Raw genomic sequence first — 17,832 nt, 5'->3', positions numbered from 1 at the left:
TATATGTTTTTTATTGAGGTGAAATTCATATAATGGAAAATTTGTTATTAACCATTTTAAAGTATACATTCAAATGACATACAGCATCATGTGTCATCGTGTGCAGCAATTACTTCTACCTGGCTTCAGGACATTTTCATTACCTGAGAGGGCAACCCATACCTATTAAGCATCCACTCCACATTTCCCTATCACCTTTTCTTCTCCCCTGGCAACCACTAGTTTGTTTTCTCTCCCTGTCAACTTACCTGTTCTGGAAGTTTCTTCACCTGGTTGTTCTTCAAATGATATCACCGTGCAAAGTTTCTTACTCTTTATTACAAAAAAAATACTGATTGCATGATTAACTGAAGATAAGAGTTTTGATGGGTTGCATTGATGTTGGTATATAATAATTGTTAGCCAAATTGGGAAAATTCCTGTTTTACTAAATGTATGCAACATTGATTAGAAATTCTGGAATCTGCAGGGGCACCTGGGTGGCTCAGTTGGTTAAGCAGCCGACTCTTGATCTCAGCTCAGGTCTTGATTTCTCAGGGTCATGATTCCAAGCCTCACATTGGAAACAAACAAAAAAAAAATTCTGGAGCCTGTAAAGTTATTATGAGCCTGTAGAAGTTTTCTCAGATTACTTAATAAAACTAACATCTTATTGTTTTCTTACCCTGTTAGGATAGGGTAATCTAAGTACAGTCATTTTGATTAAAATTTGACCATATTTTGCTAGTCCTTATTAAAACATTTCTGCTAATTTTCAGTATGAAGTTTCCTTTGGAGTAGCAAATGTATTTAGACTAAGAAATATTAATGTGTAAATATGGGCATTTTTCGTAAGATTTTTTTTTTTTTAAGATTTTCTTTATTTATTTGTCAGAGACAGAGGGAGAGAGAGCGAGTGAGCACAGGTAGACAGGCAGGCAGAGGCAGAGGGAGAAGCAGGCTCCCTGCCGAGCAAGGAGCCCGATGCGGGACTCGATCCCAGAACCCTGGGATCATGACCTGAGCCGAAGGCAACTGCTTAACCAACTGAGCCACCCAGGCGTCCCCATTTTTCGTAAGATTTAACAAGATATTTTTAAGGGGTTTTTTTAGTAAGCAGCACAAAAACATTGGTTGATTTTGAATCCTATTAAGTAGTGAAAGTACACCAAATAGCATGTTCAAAATCTGTCCAAATTTTTCCCCAAATTTCTCACCTGTATAGCCTGTATAGCCAAACCTCTATTATTCATCTGCCTGTTCAGCACTTTTTATATCAAATTCAGAAACTTAAGTGTTTAAAAGTTAAAGCTTTATTTTCTCCATCACTGACTGGCATTCTTTTGTATTCCTTTCTTGGAATAGCACTGCTAATAGGTTGGTTAATTACTTTAACAGCTATGTATCGTATTGAACATCAACTACATGCTGTAGATACCTGTCATACATTGATGAACACAGCAGATGTGGTCTCAGTGTATAGCCCTATGAAATAGATAGTAAATAAAAGATACCTAATTGTACTTTGCATTAAGTACAATGAAGGAACCAAATTGGGGGCAGTGGTAAATAATGGGAGGGGTAGAGGAGCTCTCACTTAAGAGTGGTCTGGGAAAACTTCATTAAAACTGAGATACCACCATCTGTCTAGTTGTTCAAGCTTGGGAGTTTTCCTCAGAGCTTCCCTCTTACCCTCCTACCCACTCCCAGTTAATTCTGTCTTCTGGATCTCTCAAATTTGGCTCCTCATCACTTGCTTTTGGGTACTGCTCTAGCCCAGGCCTTCACCATCTCCTGTGGTAATTACTAGAATGTATTCTGGTTGGTTTCCAGTCTTTCCACCCTTTCTTAGTTCATTCTTTACACTGTCTCATTTGCTACTTCACCTCACCCGTTACTTTGAGGGAACTTAAAGACCCTCAGATATGATCGGCTCACTTTCACTTCTGTACCTCTGTACTTTGTTGTTTTCACTGTCATCATCTAGCTAACCCCCATTCCTTAGCTCAGGAGTCTCCAGGAAGCCATCTTCTTCACTCCCTCTGTTTCTTGGGTGAAGTTAGATACACCTTTCTCATAACACTTAACATGTATGCTAAGTATTTTTGTGTTTTTACATTTTGAATGTGGCAAATTTTGTCCTTATTTTATGTTCAAATTAGAATGCTTAGTACTTAGAGCAGTAGTACTGGCGTCTTGATCCCTGTGAGAATTTCATGAGCGTTCTGGACCCTTGAACAATGTATATACTATCCACGCACAATTTTGTACCAGTTTCAGTCCATCCATTGACTCAGGTAAGAATCCCTGATTTAGGGGCGCCTGGGTGGCTCAGTGGGTTAAGCCGCTGCCTTCGGCTCAGGTCATGATCTCAGGGTCCTGGGATCGAGTCCCGCGTCGGGCTCTCTGCTCGGCGGGGAGTCTGCTTCCCTCTCTCTCTCTCTGCCTGCCTCTCCATCTACTTGTGATTTCTCTCTGTCAAATAAATAGATAAAATCTTTAAAAAAAAAAAAAAAAAAGAATCCCTGATTTAGAATGTCTCTCTCATCCTTAAGCTTATCTGTCACTACTGCTATCCCTTCCATTTTTCTTCTGTATTCCCTTCATGCCTCAGTTCTTTTGTCCTCTTCAGTTGTAGCTTCAGCATTTTCTGTAGACTTGATTCCCACTCCTCTGCTATTTTAATTCCCATGCTCCTTAGCTCACATAAGCAGTGCCATCCTCAGATTAATGTTGTACTTAGTTCCTGTATCTTTGAGTTTTTTTTTCCTTCCTGCTTCTGATAGTAAATTAGGAATGTTTTTACTTAGTATCTTGTAAATATTTTTTACATATTTACAACTGTGTGATTGATGTTTTTGTTAAGGGGCACAGTTCTTAGAAGCATCAGACTTAGATATCTAAGGAGATCTATACTATGCTTCATGAAGAAATTACAATAAAACTTCCTACGACGATTTCCCCAAGTTCCCAGTATACCATAGATGAATTAATATTAATACTTTATCAGCTTTGTCTATAGATGAGAATTTTTATCAGACTAGGCAAAATTTTCAAGCATTATTTTTAAACCTTATTGAGAAAATACTCCAAATTATGTTTATCTCCCATACAAGAAAGATTTATTTTTTTCTAATGGAAGTACATTGAGAAAATAGCTGAGGTATGGATTAAATAAAAATAAATCCTAATTGGGGATATTTTTTCTATGTGCTGCGTGTGTGTGTGTTTGTGTGTTTCAGTGGAAGTATAATTGCTCTGTCATGTACACACAGTGCTTACTAATATTGGTGATTGCTGTAGATATCTACTCATTTTGATTACATTCAGTTCCATGTCAGAAGCTAAAGCAATGAGAAAGTGTTTCCTTTCTTCTACCTGGAGGAATTTTAAGATGACCGTTAACCTCAGCAAAGTGGCTCATGCCTTCATGGGGTTTGATGTTATAGCTGTGTCACTGTGTTTGACATCAGCAAACTAGTATATCTGGTTTATGCAGAGCCCCAGTGTACATCTGATAATACATTTAATGAAGCATTATTGAATTTTTAATGCCACCCTGAGGCCAGTTCTATGCATAATAACATTTACTTTTGAGTAACTTATTAATATAGTTATTGCATTTGTTCTATCTAGTTATTTCCACATTTGACAAAGCAGGTTAGTATCATAAAGAATTTTGAGACTGTATTGCTGTAAAATAATAGCAAAGTAGATAATTGCTTTTTATGATATTTGTCAGTATGGTATTATATTTCTTTCTTTGAGCAGGAAGTCATAAATCATTTTTCTACTGCTGATAGGTGGTATTCATGTGGAAATTTGAGTTGATAGCAGAGTACCTTAGGACTTGAGAAGAGGAAAGATCTAATTGCAAAATTACTGAAAATAACTATATAGAAGTATTAGGAAATTGTATTCCTAATATACTTTAGAACTAATCACATTACATAGTGACTAATCTCTTTTTCCAAGCTAATTTTTAAAGTACCAGATCATTTTGATTCCATCATATATAAGAATTTGGACCTCATTGTCTATATGAATGATATGTAAACGGTATTACTCTGTTCCATAGGGCCAAGAAAAATATGGATTATTAAATGTAACAAAAATTACTGAAAATGGGAAAAAGGTTCGGTAAGTACGAAAACCATTAACGTTCTGACATGTTTTATTTGATTGAAATAAATAAAAGCTATGGGTATGTTATCTATTATGAGTATGTTATATTCTAGTAGAAATGATTGAAAGTTTCATAAAGTCACATAATTTTCAAATTTCAAATTTTCTAAAATGTATGTAGTATTGTCATAAAATGTATGAAAGTCTTCCTTTGTCTTGACATATTTTTTAAGGTAATATTAAATGCAGGGGGGATAAAGCAGAGGATTCTGAGCAAGCATTAGCTTTATTTGAAAAATTTTTTCCAGGGGTGCTTGTGTGGCTCAGTTGGTTGGGAGTCTACCTCTGGCTCAGGTTGTGATCCCAGTGTCCTGGGGTTAAACCCCACGTCAAGCTGTTTGCTCAGTGAACTTCTTTGCTTTTCCCTCTCTCTCTGCCCCTCCCCCTGCTTATCCTCACGCTCTGTCTCTCAAATAAGTGAAATATTTAAAATAAAAAATAAGTAATTTGTTTCGGTTAAGCATTGAGTGTACACTTAATGAAATATACCAAATATTTAGCCAAAAATCAGTCACCCAACCATGGTTTCCATTATCCAGAAGTAACTAGTTAAGTGAATGAGATGTAGTGTTTTCCTTGAGATAGACGATATATATGTATCTATATGCATGGTTAATTTTTTTAATATATATATTTTAAAGATTTTATTTATTTGAGAGAAAGAGTGCGAGTGTGCACATTGGTAGGAAGAGTAGATGGGGAGGGAGAGAGAATCTTGAGTGGATTCTTAGTTGAGTGCCAGTCCCAACACAGGGCTAGCTCTTACAACCTTGAGGTCATGACCTGAGCCGAAAGCAAGGATCCAATGCTCAAATAGTTGAGCCAAGCAGGCACCCCTGCATAGATTAATTTTTTTAAACACAGTCTTTGAACAGTTTTATTTTGGAGTTGGTTCTATTTTGTTGCATGTGGAGCCGCCACATTGTTTCTAAGTTCTCCATGGTTATATACTGTGTAGCTAGTTATTTAGCCATATGGTAGGTAAATACGCCTGTCTGTTGCTAGACATTTAGAATGTTTACATTATTTTGCTGTTGCAAACAGTATTGTACTTAGATCTTACATAGTTCATTTGCAAGTATATAAATATCCCTGTTGAATAGATTTTACAAAAGTGGAATTGCTAAGCTATATGCAGCAGTCATTTTGATAGTGTTCTAAATTATGCTCTAAGGCATTGAATCAGTTCATACTTCCAGAAGCAGTGGATTTCTCCACACCTTTGCCAGTTCAATATGTTGTCTGCTTTTGTTATCTTTGCTAATAGAGATTAGAGAATGATATTTTTAATTTTTATTACTTTGCAGTGTGGTAGAGTATCCCAAGACATTTGTGTGTCTTTTTTTGTTGGTGAATTGTCAGTTCATCCCCTTTATCTGTTTGTTGTGATGTTGGCTTTTTTAGTTAATGTGTGGTACCTCCTGATGAATTAAGGAAATTAACTCTGTGGGGTGCCTGAGTGGCTCAGTGAGTTAAGCCTCTGCTTTCTGCTCAGGTTCCTGATCAGGCTCCTGGGATCGAGCCCCATATCTGGGTCTCTCCTCAGCAGGGAGCCTGCTTCCGCCTCCCTCTCTGCCTGCTTTTCTGCCCATGTGTGATCTCTCTCTGTCAAATAAATAAATAAAATAAAATTGTAAGCAAGTTGCATTTTCCCCAGTTTTTAAGAACTGCCAAAAGGCTATGATTTTATAGTCAACAGAGATCAGCCTGTTGTGTAAAGAAGAGTTTGAAATTTACATATAGTTAAGTTTTTAAGATTTTCTTTAACTGACCTGTCTTTGTCACATTTTAGTACTTGGAAATTTTTCTTTTAAGTGCTCTGGAATACCTTTACAAATACTGCAGTTATTTGATCCTTAAATTGTTCCATGGGTGAAGTCACTTGTGAATGGAGTCTGTTTTTCCTTTTTCTCCCTTTTGGGCATGTGTAGTGCGGATAGTTCTTTGGCCACTTTCTCTGTTTTCATTGTTGTCATTTTCCCTGTGGTAATTAGCCCTTTAGATTTTCTACTTCATTTGGAAAACTTCCGGTGATTTATGTTTTCTAAGAATATCATCCATTTCATCATCTTTAAATTTATTTATGTAGAGTTGAGCAAACCAGTTTTTTAGTTTCCTATTAGTGGTTCTTAAACATTTTGATCTGAGGACCTCGTTAAAAAACTCTTAAAAATTATTGATTAATTTTTGCAAAATGCGAAGAACTTTTTTACAAAATTAAAAAAATAATTTTTATTTTTCTATAAACATATATTATTAGCCCTAGCGATACAGGTCTGTGAATCGCCAGGTTTACACACTTCACAGCACTCACCATAGCACATACCCTCCCCAGTGTCCATAACCCCATCACCCTCTCCGTAACCACACCCCCCAGCAACCCTCAGTTTGTTTTGTGAGATTAAGAGTCTCTTATGATTTGTCTCCCTCCCGATCCCATCTTGTTTCATTTGTGATTATTGCAAAGAACTTTTTTTTTTTTTTAAGATTTTATTTACTTTTATTGGACAGAGAGAGATACCACAAGTAGGCCAAGAGGCAGGCAGAGAGAGAAGGGGAAGCAGGCTCCCTGCTGAGCAGAGCCCGATGCGGGGTTCGAGATCATGACCTGGGCTGAAGGCAGAGGCTTAACCCACTGAGCCACCCAGGAGCCCCTTGCAAAGAACTTTTGTGTGTATAGTTTATAGCTGTAGATTTGAGAAATTTCAAGTTTCTTAATTTTTAAAACTGATAACCCATTATATGTTAATACAAGTAACATTTTTATGAAGAAAACCCCCTGTATTTCCAATACAGAAATTTTCCATGAGAGGTGTGGCATTGTTTCACATTTTTGCTAATCTTTAATATTTGGCTTAATGGAAAACAGCTGGAACCTCATCTCTGCTGGCAGTCAGTTTCTGTGACACATTATTTTGGCTGAAGTGTATATGAAGAGAAATCCCCCCTTTCATATATAAAGTTGGAAAAGGGAGGAGTGTTTTAATACTCTCCTTAGATAAGTGCATATATTTTTCTGTTACACCAAAATGCCACAAGTTAAGACTGAGTAAAACCGTTATTGAACTTTTCATACTTGGTTACCTCAAAATCCATTGGTCTGGGGCGCCTGGGTGGCTGAGTCGGTTAAATGTCTGCCTTTGGCACCTGAAATCCCAGGATTGAGCCCCACATTGGGCTCCCTGCTCAGCGGAGAGTCTGCTTCTCCCTCTGCCCCATACTCTGCTCTTGTGCTCTCGCGTGCTCTCTCTCTCTCTCTCTCAAATAAATACATAAAATCTTTTTAAAAAAAAAAAAAACTCCATCGGTCTGTGGTGCATTTTACTATCTCTACCTGTACATAATTTTGTAGCATCTTGGAGATCCTTTGGAAAACACTGGTTCACTAAGTTTGCTGATTTTTCAAATGTTGACATGTTTTACAATATCAAAGAATCACAAATCAGTAACATCATCAGAAGAGTCATTAGATATTGGAAAATTGTCAACCTCACAGTGGCAGATATGCCAAGTTTTCCAAAATTCTGTTTTCCCTTTGAAAGCTTCAGTTTTTTGTCAACAAATACTATCATTTAAATGACAGGCTCACTTCATTTATTTTTGAGATAATGTCTACCTGCCAGGTACACAAGTCTGAATAACCATAGTGTGGCCGTCAGTCATTTTTATTTTTTTCCAGGAAAAAAATGTGACTAATTCTGCTTGCAACCCAGGTACACAAGAACTTCAGTCTTTGAGGCAGCTGTTGTTAATTCAGTATTCAAATACCCAATAATTTTAGATACATTGACTAGTTCTGCAGTTTTCTTAATTTGAAAATTAAATTTAAAAAGTTCATTTAAGGGGCGCCTGGGTGGCTCAGTGGGTTGGGCCTCTGTCTTCGGCTCGGGTCATGATCCCAGGGTCCTGGGATCGAGCCCCACATTGGGCTCTCTGCTCAGCGGGGAGCCTGCTTCCTCCTCTCTCTCTGTCAAATAAATAAAATTTTAAAAAAAAAGTTCATTTAAAGTGGAAATATACTTATTTTAGCATTTTCCAGAGGAGGGAGTTAGTAGATGTTCTCTATAGAAATAGAAGATTGAGTATAAAATAAACTTACAAATAAAAATAAATCCTTTCTAATATCTTAAGATCCACACAAAACAAAATAATAAGAGGAAGACGTTACAAAATGATAACGAAAGGCCCAAGCATATATCAGTGTCAATAAATGTAAATGGACTCTCTTCCTCTATTGAAAGATAAAGATGTTCAGATTGAAGCACAAAACAAAACCCACCTAAATATTATATATATGAATGACATCAGAAAATCGATTCAGGGGCACCTAGTTGGCTCAGTCATTAAGTATCTGCCTGTGGCTCAGGGGCTCCTAGTTGGCTCAGTCATTAAGTATCTGCCTGTGGCTCAGGTCATGATCCCAGGGTCCTGGGACCCAGCCCCACTAGAGATAGCTCAGTGGGAAGCCTGCTTCTCCCTCTCCCACTCCCCCTGCTTGTGTTCCCTTTCTCGCTGTGTCTCTCTCTGTCAAATAAATAAATAAAATCTTAAAAAAAAAAAAGAAAAATGATTCAGAAAAGTTAAAAAAAAAGGCAGGTCAAAACCATGAATGTACAGTAAAGATCTAATCATTAAGAATAGCCATTCACCAAATAAGTAGCATTAACAACCAAAAGCAAAACCAATAGGAAGTAAAAGGAAAAATACTCAATAGTAGTAAACCTTATTTCACTTTTAATGCATGAAGTTCAAGTATACATAGAAAATAACAAAGTAGGTCTAATTGATAGTTACTGAATTCTACATTCTGAAAGTGTTCCTTTTGAGTGCCCATAGAGTTTTCACAAAACTGTCAGTATGTTTGGCAGTAAGGTATGCATATATATATTTGACATTCATTTTAGCCTTCCATCAATTGAATTCTCTTATAAGGTAAATATTGTTTTTTTCTACAATGTGGATTGAAGGAGAAGAAATGGGGCCTTCCTTTTTATACATTTTTATATTTAGAGTTTTGAGATATCTATATATATATATATAGATAGATAGATATCTATATTTTTTTTTTATAACTTAGACAATTAAAAAAATCCTCAGCTTAGTAACCTCATCATCAGTGAGTATGTAATTTATAGTACCTAGTATCTCCCATTTACATAGTGTAACCTTATCAGGGGAAGGGTGATAACCAAGAAATATAAAAATAAATAAAAATCAATTTGTGTATGTCATTATAAACAAATATATAAACATATACAAATATAAAATATAAAACAAAAACCACAAAATTTTAAAAGAAACGTCATCTTAGTGACCTCTGATCAATGAGTATGTAATTTATTATACCTACTATCTACTTAGGTGCCTAGTATCTCCCACTTACCTGGTATAGCCTTATTAGGGGAAGGGAGATATCCAAGAAATATAAAATAATCTGTATCTATAAAGAATTAGGTGAGGTGGACACATTTGCCTGATTTTTAATAATGAATAATTTTTGCCAAATACAGAGTTCAATTCATGTTCCTTCAAAGTAGTTTGGTACCTTTGATCCAGTGTGCTGGATTACCACGTGAACATAATTAGGTATATAGTTATTCTGATAAGGTGTCTCTATTACCTTCATTTGTTTGGGGGCCTTTATGGTCCGTCTTGGGATCATAAAATGAATGTAATTCCATTAGCAGTATATCCTCAATAAAAACACTTAGAATCTCAATAATGAATGTAAATTGTGGACAACATTGATAACTAGATTGTAATATTTTAAATTTGGTTGGAAAAACTGAATAGCAAAGCTCTAGTTGGTTCTCTTTATAATTACAGAAAGAACTGGTTGTCATCTTGGGCCGTGTTGCAAGGTTCATCTTTACTCTTCACCAAAACTCAAGGAAGCAGCACAAGCTGGGTAAGTATCTTCTTTCTGAAGGCTTTACACATTTAAATTACGTTGATGGCATCGTACCTGATTTTCACAAAGTATTTCAGAGTCCTAGCTAGCTACAACTAGTATGCAAATAAAAGTAAATGAAGTTTTTTAAAAGATGCACTTTGAATTGAAACAAAAGAGGAAGGCTAGTTGGAAATTTGATTAGTTGTATTATTAAAATCAACGGAGTCCATTTTATCCATTGAACTGAAAGGTGGTGTTACTACTTGGACATTATAGAACAAAATAGATTTCTTGAATAAGCTCCAGGGTATTACAGGTTTCCCCTGCTGTCCGAAAGCAGGGTGCTCTTCTGAAACCTTTGTGAAGTAAAGATGCAGTTATCATTAATCTATATGAGAAAGTTTTTGAGCATTCCCAGACCGCCCCCCCCCCCACCAAGAAAAAAACCTCTTTTAGGCTTTTCTGATACCTTAAGATATTTCTTGCTAACCAATGCACCAAAGGAGCTAAAACACAGATGCTCACACAGTTAAAACTGAGGTGCTGACATGCTGAGTGTGGTTTCCTGAAAAGGAGCTTAGTGGACCACCTTCGCTGTTCAGGGTATGTGCTGGCTCCGTAGTTGCTCGCAGCACAGCAAATGCCGAACACTGTTTTCACTTTTCACCTTTTTTAATGAAAGTGAAAATACTCATCAGATTTGTTTTGGTTAGCAAAAACAACAATGTGTTTTGTGTTTTGTAGAAGCAAAGTGGTGTGGTGTGAACTTTCGAAAAGCAGGGGATACCTATAAAGCTTTTTTGTGCTTGTGACTTGGCTAATTCAGCTATTTAGTTAGAAAATAAGCAAAGAAATAAGTCAAGCCCCACCTTGAATTGTGATCTGATCTTTGGATACCCGTTGGTGATTCCAGTGTCTGTATTTGTAGATAATGTCAGCCCGCTTTTAGAAGAATAAGTAAATGTCCCATTACTCATGGGATTTTGAAGGTTTTTGTGTATCTGAATGTTTACTATTATTACTCTTTGGTTAATTTGTAAAACAAATACTAAAAACTATAATTTGTGACATGTAACAGCTAACACTTTTTGAAAGCTTCATGTATCAGGTACTGTTCTAAGGGCAGATTATGTATATATTACTCTCTTAAGTCTGATATAGCTACTGTTTCTCATCCCCTGTTCCCCTTTTGTAGTTAAGAGAATGAGGTATAAAACAGTTAAGGAGCTTGCTGAATTTTGTATAGCTGGTACTAAGTGGCAGATCTAGGTAGCATTTTGTCTCCAGAGTCCATGCTCTGGATATTTAAAAAAAATTTTTTGGTAATTGAGTTTGAAAAGTCAGTGCTTAAGTAAAATTTAAAGTGAAATCAATCTAATGTCTTTAATTTGCTTTATATATCCTACCTTAACCAATATTTTCTTACATTTACTGAGTTGCTTTAAAATTAACAGGACCTATGGATCTTATATTTGATGAAAAAAATCTATTTATAAAATTCAAGCAAATTCTACTCATCTGCATTTATAATGCAACCATTTAACATTCTTCTGAACCAGGAATGCCACAGAGCATGTTAGTCCACAAATACTTTGATGTGGCAGCCCCCAAATTCTCTGGATTGGGCACTAAAATGAACATTCTAGAATGATTCTTCTGTTTTACTCTACCTTTGATTTGCTTCATTGTTTAGCCAGTACAGTGGAACTGACCTGTAATATGCTTTCCATATTTAAAGATTGAAATTTTGGTTTCACTTATCTTAAAGTAAATTGATAATTATGTGTCTCTCCTTTTTTCCCCCTGAGGTAAAACATATGGTACTTTCATTTATGTTAATGCATTCCTACAGGGTTATGTAATTATTTCCTCCTACTTATGGCTCAACTTCTGTTTGAAATTGAGTGCAGGAAATGAATGAAAGAAGAAGAATGGAGAACAGTTAGAGATTAATAAATTTTAAAAAGTACCCAAAGAAAGTTGGATAATGGGCATTGATTTGATAATTTCTGATACTTAAGGATTGGAGGTTGTGGTATATACAAATAAAGTAGAGCATTATGGTAAGAGGCATCATTTAGGTATGCAGGTTTGTATGCTTTTAAAAGAAAATAGAAACTTCTTTTTAAATGTGAAGATGTTGATTGTTAGTAGAGGCTGGTTGCATTTTGTTTAAGGTTTTCACTCTTGAGGGTTTTACATAATTGAGAACTCACAATTACATCTGATCCTGACAGGGCACCTGGGTGGCTCAGTGGGTTAAAGCCTCTACCTTTGGCTCAGGTCATGATCCCAGTGTCCTGGGGTCGAGCCCCACATCGGGCTGTCTGCTCCGCGGAGAGCCTGCTTCCTCCTGCACCTCCTCTCTCTGCCTGCATCTCTGCCTGCTTGTGATCTCTGTCTGTCAAATAAATAAATAAAATCTTAAAAAAAAAAAAAAATCTGATCCTGACAAAGGGTCTGAGGTATGTCTGTTCATCAGCCAGAGTTGTGTCACTTTGTTGCCATGTGGCAGTAGGGAAGCACAGTTTAAAATTCACTGAGCTAGCCAATTTGGAAATTGTAGAATTCTTAATGGGTTTTTAATTTTGGAGATTCATTCAGTATTTGAATTTTTGCTTTTAAATGAAATTTTATTAATATATTGTGAATCATACAATATATTATTTCAGATTAGTATAAATAAAATATAGTCATACTGTATTTACAGTCTTAATAAAAACTAAACAAATGTGGGAGGAGACAAAGTGCTTGGTTATTGCAGTCAATTCTTAATTTTTGTTTTATGACATATTTAAAGATCAGACTTTCTTGCTTTTTCTTTCCATATGTAACACTTATGAAGGGAATGAAAACTAAATAGTCTAAGTAAAAGCAAGTAAGATTATTCAAATAAAAGTATATGAATGTATCTAATGTATTCTGGCATTATACAACATTCATAAATATTAAAAATTGATGAAATATGTGAGAGACTTCTTAATTAACTCTGTAATTACAATTATTAAAAAGGATTTGGAAGAAGATCATAGTTTTGTTTCTTTGCTCAGTCACCAAGTGGATTTATTGTAGGTAAAATGTATCCTGTTTGTATAGTGAAATCACACCTGAGATTCTAAAGACTGGTATCAAAGCTAAAACCAGAAATCACCTATAAGTGAAAATTGTCCTTGAGTATCTCTTAGGAAGGTGTTAGTTGATCTGTAGCAGAGCCATTTTTTACCTTTGAGGTTGGAAGAGATTGCTTTCCCTCCAGTTGAGTTTGGTTTATGTTGTTGTTATTATGATCATTATTATTAGTTTGAGTTTGGTATATGTTAAGGGGACATGTTGCAGAAGTTTGGTTCTTTAAAGATTATTTTTCATATGTAGTACAAAACCTACATCTTGGTCCACTTGAAAAAAGAGCTGGCTCAAATCTTTTGCTCACTCCCGAGCATATATTCATATATTCACTGAAGACTGAGCAAAAGCATCCACACTATTTGAAGTTGTTTTTGTTTTTGTTTTCAAATAATTCATGCTTTGTATTTTAGGTATGGTTCCATGGGTAGTTAATATTGGGTAAACAAAATGTACATATGCAGCGTGCAACTCGAGCACGTAATATACACTTTACATAGATGCTGTATCATCCCATGAGCTGGTTTTTCTCCTTTAGGCTGGTTACATTCCAGTTGTTTTCTGTGTAGTATTATCTACTAGATTGTGGTATCAATAGCATAAATCATACTTGCTTTTTTTCTTACTTCATTTCACCAGTTTGTTCAACAGACATAAAACCCTGTTTTGTTCTAGACATTGTGTTAAGTTTGAAAGTTTAGAAGTAAGTAACATGGTCTCTGTTTTCATGGCTTACACTGGAATGGGGAAGACTGACAAGTGCATGGTGACAATAGGACATGACATATATTGTGTTCCCTTTCAGATATCATTCATCATGTACCTTGAGTATTAGAAAAATCACCTCACAAATATCACTAGTTATTCAAGTTTGCTTATATGTACTTCAAAATTTCTAAAATTTGTCTCCTTTTTGGGTCAGATAATTCTTTCTTCTGGAGGCCCTCCTATAAATGCTGTGGTATTTAGCAGGAGATAGAAGCAGCCCCACTTCCAGTTGTGACAACTGCAAACGTCTCCAGACTTTGTCAAATGGCCTCTAGAGGACAAAATTGCCCGTGGTTGAGAACCACTGTCCTAGAGGAAGGGGAAGGCAAATTGGATGGTAGGGCCACTCCCCAGAGAGAACTTAGAAAGGGATACCAGAGGACATTGCCCGGCAGGTCACAAGGAGGAAGCTCAGGGTTTTCTGAGTAGTGGGCTGAGCAAGGTGGCAGTGGGCCCGATGCAATTCTCCTGATTAACCCTCATGTCTTCTGTTGTGATTATAGGCTAAGGCAAGTTTGTTTAATGTAATTTCTAAAAAGCATTCACCTTAAAAATCAAATATGAATTTATGTAGTAAGAGTCAGATGATATTCTGAGATATAAATGCGAAGGCCTTTATAAAAATATTTGGAAGTTAAGCTTTGTGTTGTGTCTGCTTGTGGAATTGTATTTGTGTCCCATTTAGTTCCATATGCTTTTCTCTTGTGTGTCATTTTACCATTGTGCATTATTATGACATCATCATTTTCTTCCCTTTTTCCATCAAGTCATTCTGCCAACAGGGCTCAGTCTCTGAGTTCTTGCTTTCGCTGCTTTCTTCTTGGAAAAATTCTGTCAGTCGACGGCCTGCATATGTAAAATCTGCTCCTGTTTCAGCTGTCACTGTATGTGTTCTTGTTGCATGCTCCTTGCCACAATAATTCCATTTTCTTTGCCTTGAATACATTGGAGGGTGTATGGTAGAGTGGGACTAAAGTTTGAAAAAGGATGAATAACAAACACAAAATTTTGCCAACCGTTTTGAATGCATTTTTTACCAGCATTCCGTGCCCTACCATTGTACTTGTATTTGGTTGCTCTGTCGTACTTGGTTAGTTGTTTGTATCTTAGCTTATAGCTAACCATTGACAGAGCGTGTGATGGCAACAAGTTCAGTTCAGTTAAATGTGCACATTTGAGGTTTATAACTTTTGAGATATGTCATTTTTACTCAAAAACTTACCTTTGCCCATTGTAGCTTTATGGTTAATGTCTTTTGAATGACAAAAGTACTTAAAAAGGCCAAGACTTTGTAGAAAAGTTAAAATTTTTGTGATTGTTATTAAGATTCCACTAATGAAAATTTAATATAATATCTTAAACTTTGTTTTGATTTCACTAATAAATTCAATATAATATTCTAAATACTGTTTTGTTACAAGTACATTATTTAAGACCACATTGCTAGCCGAAAAGATGAAGTAAAAGGAAACAGATGAAGTCGAACCATTTATTAAATGCGAAGCTACTGAGTAGCTATTGACATTATAAATAGTGCACAAGATTTTACCAGGTTGATGAGTAAGATCCATTTCCAATGACAAGCACAATTTTACTTGAAAATACTTTAAGAAATGAAATTTCCTAAAATAAATCTTTGACCTTAAGGTTACAATTCATTAACCCTTTAAGATTTTAAAACCTCTTAACCTTTCAGTAAATAGGAATGCTATTTTCTATTCTTAGTTAAGAGACTAAACAAAAATTTAACTTAATGATGGCAAGATACAGAGTAAGTCTATTTTTAACATAATTTTCTGCTACTTGCTAATCTTTTCCTTATCTGGTTAACAAAGTGTAATAGCTTGCTAAGTGCTTTTTCTTTTCAAACCACCCTATTCTTTTCACAGTTCCTTATTAAATTGGTGAGGCTTTATTAGCATCTGGCTTTAGTTATAATTTCTAAGAAAGGCTGAATAAAAGAATATGGATCTTAGAGCTTTCTGTTTTTACAAGTTACTGTTGTTGACAGCATAAATAGTCGATAAGGAAATAACTCTTGAAAGCACAGAATCAGGATTAGAGAATGTTTATTAGGTGGAAAAGCTCTTGATATCTGCAGATACCCAGATTAATTTTTGTTTTGTGGCATAATCCATAAATATGACAAATCCAGATATTATTTATACATATGTAAGAATATTGCCTTGCCTTTTTGAACATATCATTTTACCTATTTTATAGGTATATGACTATTTCCTATAGTCATATATAGTCTAGGATCAATTCCAAGAAATAAAATTGCTAAAACCAAACAATACATGTGTTTGTAAATTTGCAAATACAGTATTATCCATTTTCCCTCTCTAGGCTTTATTCCAGCATATGAAGGCTCCATACTGTATGAAAAAACAAAGAATTTTTTTTTATTATTATGTTCAGTTAACCAGTATATAGTACATCATTGAAAACAGTTTTTCGTCTAACTTCTGGAATTTTTTTTTTTTCCTATACTGATGGGTGAAAAAAGATTTGTGTGGCCTTATTTTATGTTTTTCTTATTAAGATGGAAGTTGAGCTATTTTATTTCCATTTCTATGAACAATATATTCATATCTTACAGACATTTCAATTTTAAAGTAGGAATTGTTATTTTATAATAAAGACAAATTTGGGGTAATCGCCTATTTGGTTTATTGTTAATAATTGGTCTTAAATCTTTTTGATATGCACATGTACATGAACATCACAAAGATTTTTCCTTTTTTCTAAAATGAAGTTTGGGAGTAATCAGTCCAAGCCAGAGTTCACAGTGGACCTAAAGGGGGCGACAGTGGAGATGGCTTCAAAGGATAAATCCAGCAAAAAGAATGTATTTGAGGTAATATGTTTGTTTTCTAAGTATGACTCACATTCTTAACTATACTAATTGGATGTTCTTCTTTTTGAATTCTTTTGAGTTGTATTTCAATGTGACTGATTAAGGGAAAGGTGGTCATTAAGCCAGTTTGGTATCATAATTTAAGAAGAAGCTGGCATGAAGAGCTTGGCTTCATTTGCACAAGTCATTGGATCTCAGACTATAGATGAAGAGCCTTTGTTCCATAATCTCGCCTTTCCCTACCGACAATAACAAGGGTATGGTTTCATTTGGATCTTCTGGGTGGCTCAGTCAGTTAAGTGTCTGCCCATATCTCAGGTCATGATCCCAGAGTCCTGGGATTGAGCCCCACATCAGTCTCCTTACTCAGTGGGGAGCCTGCCTCTCGCTCTCTCTGTTCCCCCTTATTGTGCTCACTCTCTCTCTGACAAGTAGATAAATAAAATCTTAAAATGGGGGGGGGGTGGTTTCCTTTACCTGCCAAATCTAATATGGAAAATAAATTGAGACCTTTCCATTTTGTCATTAACACCTTCCCACCACCACCACCGTAGGGGCACCTGGGTGGCTCAGTCTGTTAAGGGGCTATCTTTGGCTCAGATAATGATTTCGGGGTCTTGTGATCAAGCCCTGTGTCTGGCTCCCTGCTGAGCGGGGAGTGGGCTCTTCCCTCTGCTCTCCCCTCTGCTTGTGCTCCCTCGTGCCCTCTCTGTTGTCTGTCTCAAATAAAAATAAATAAATAAATAAATAATACAGTCCCCTCCTCCTCCCTGTAATACAGGATTCTGTATCAGTTGTTTATTGCAGCATATCAGACTACCTCAGGGTTAAGTAGTTTAGGAAAAGAGCCGTTCTGTTTGTTCTGTTTGGCCTGTGCTGAGCTGAGTGATTCCGATCTCAATGTGGGACCATTCATGAGGCTTTAGTCATTCAGTGACTCTCCCGGATCTTGATGGATCTTGATGGTCTTGTTCACTTGTCTGATATCAGTGCCAGCAGTTTGCTAGGCCTCCTTCTTTATAAG

General features: G+C 35.9%; 1 protein-coding gene across 3 annotated transcripts in view; it reads left to right on the top strand.

The window, feature by feature from the left end:
* Nucleotides 1-17,832, top strand: part of ARHGAP12 (Rho GTPase activating protein 12) — a 110,218-nt gene that overhangs the window by 77,450 nt on the left and 14,936 nt on the right. For all 3 annotated transcript variants that reach the window (XM_059184212.1, XM_059184211.1, XM_059184210.1), the window contains 3 exons: nucleotides 4,058-4,119; nucleotides 9,991-10,072; nucleotides 16,707-16,808. In XM_059184212.1, coding sequence (XP_059040195.1) covers nucleotides 4,058-4,119; nucleotides 9,991-10,072; nucleotides 16,707-16,808 — 246 coding nt within the window. The remainder of the gene's footprint in view (nucleotides 1-4,057; nucleotides 4,120-9,990; nucleotides 10,073-16,706; nucleotides 16,809-17,832) is intronic.

The sequence above is a fragment of the Mustela lutreola genome, chromosome 8 (assembly GCF_030435805.1).
Source record: "Mustela lutreola isolate mMusLut2 chromosome 8, mMusLut2.pri, whole genome shotgun sequence".
Classification (NCBI taxonomy): Eukaryota; Metazoa; Chordata; class Mammalia; order Carnivora; family Mustelidae; genus Mustela; species Mustela lutreola.
This window is presented reverse-complemented; position numbering and strand designations above follow the sequence as displayed.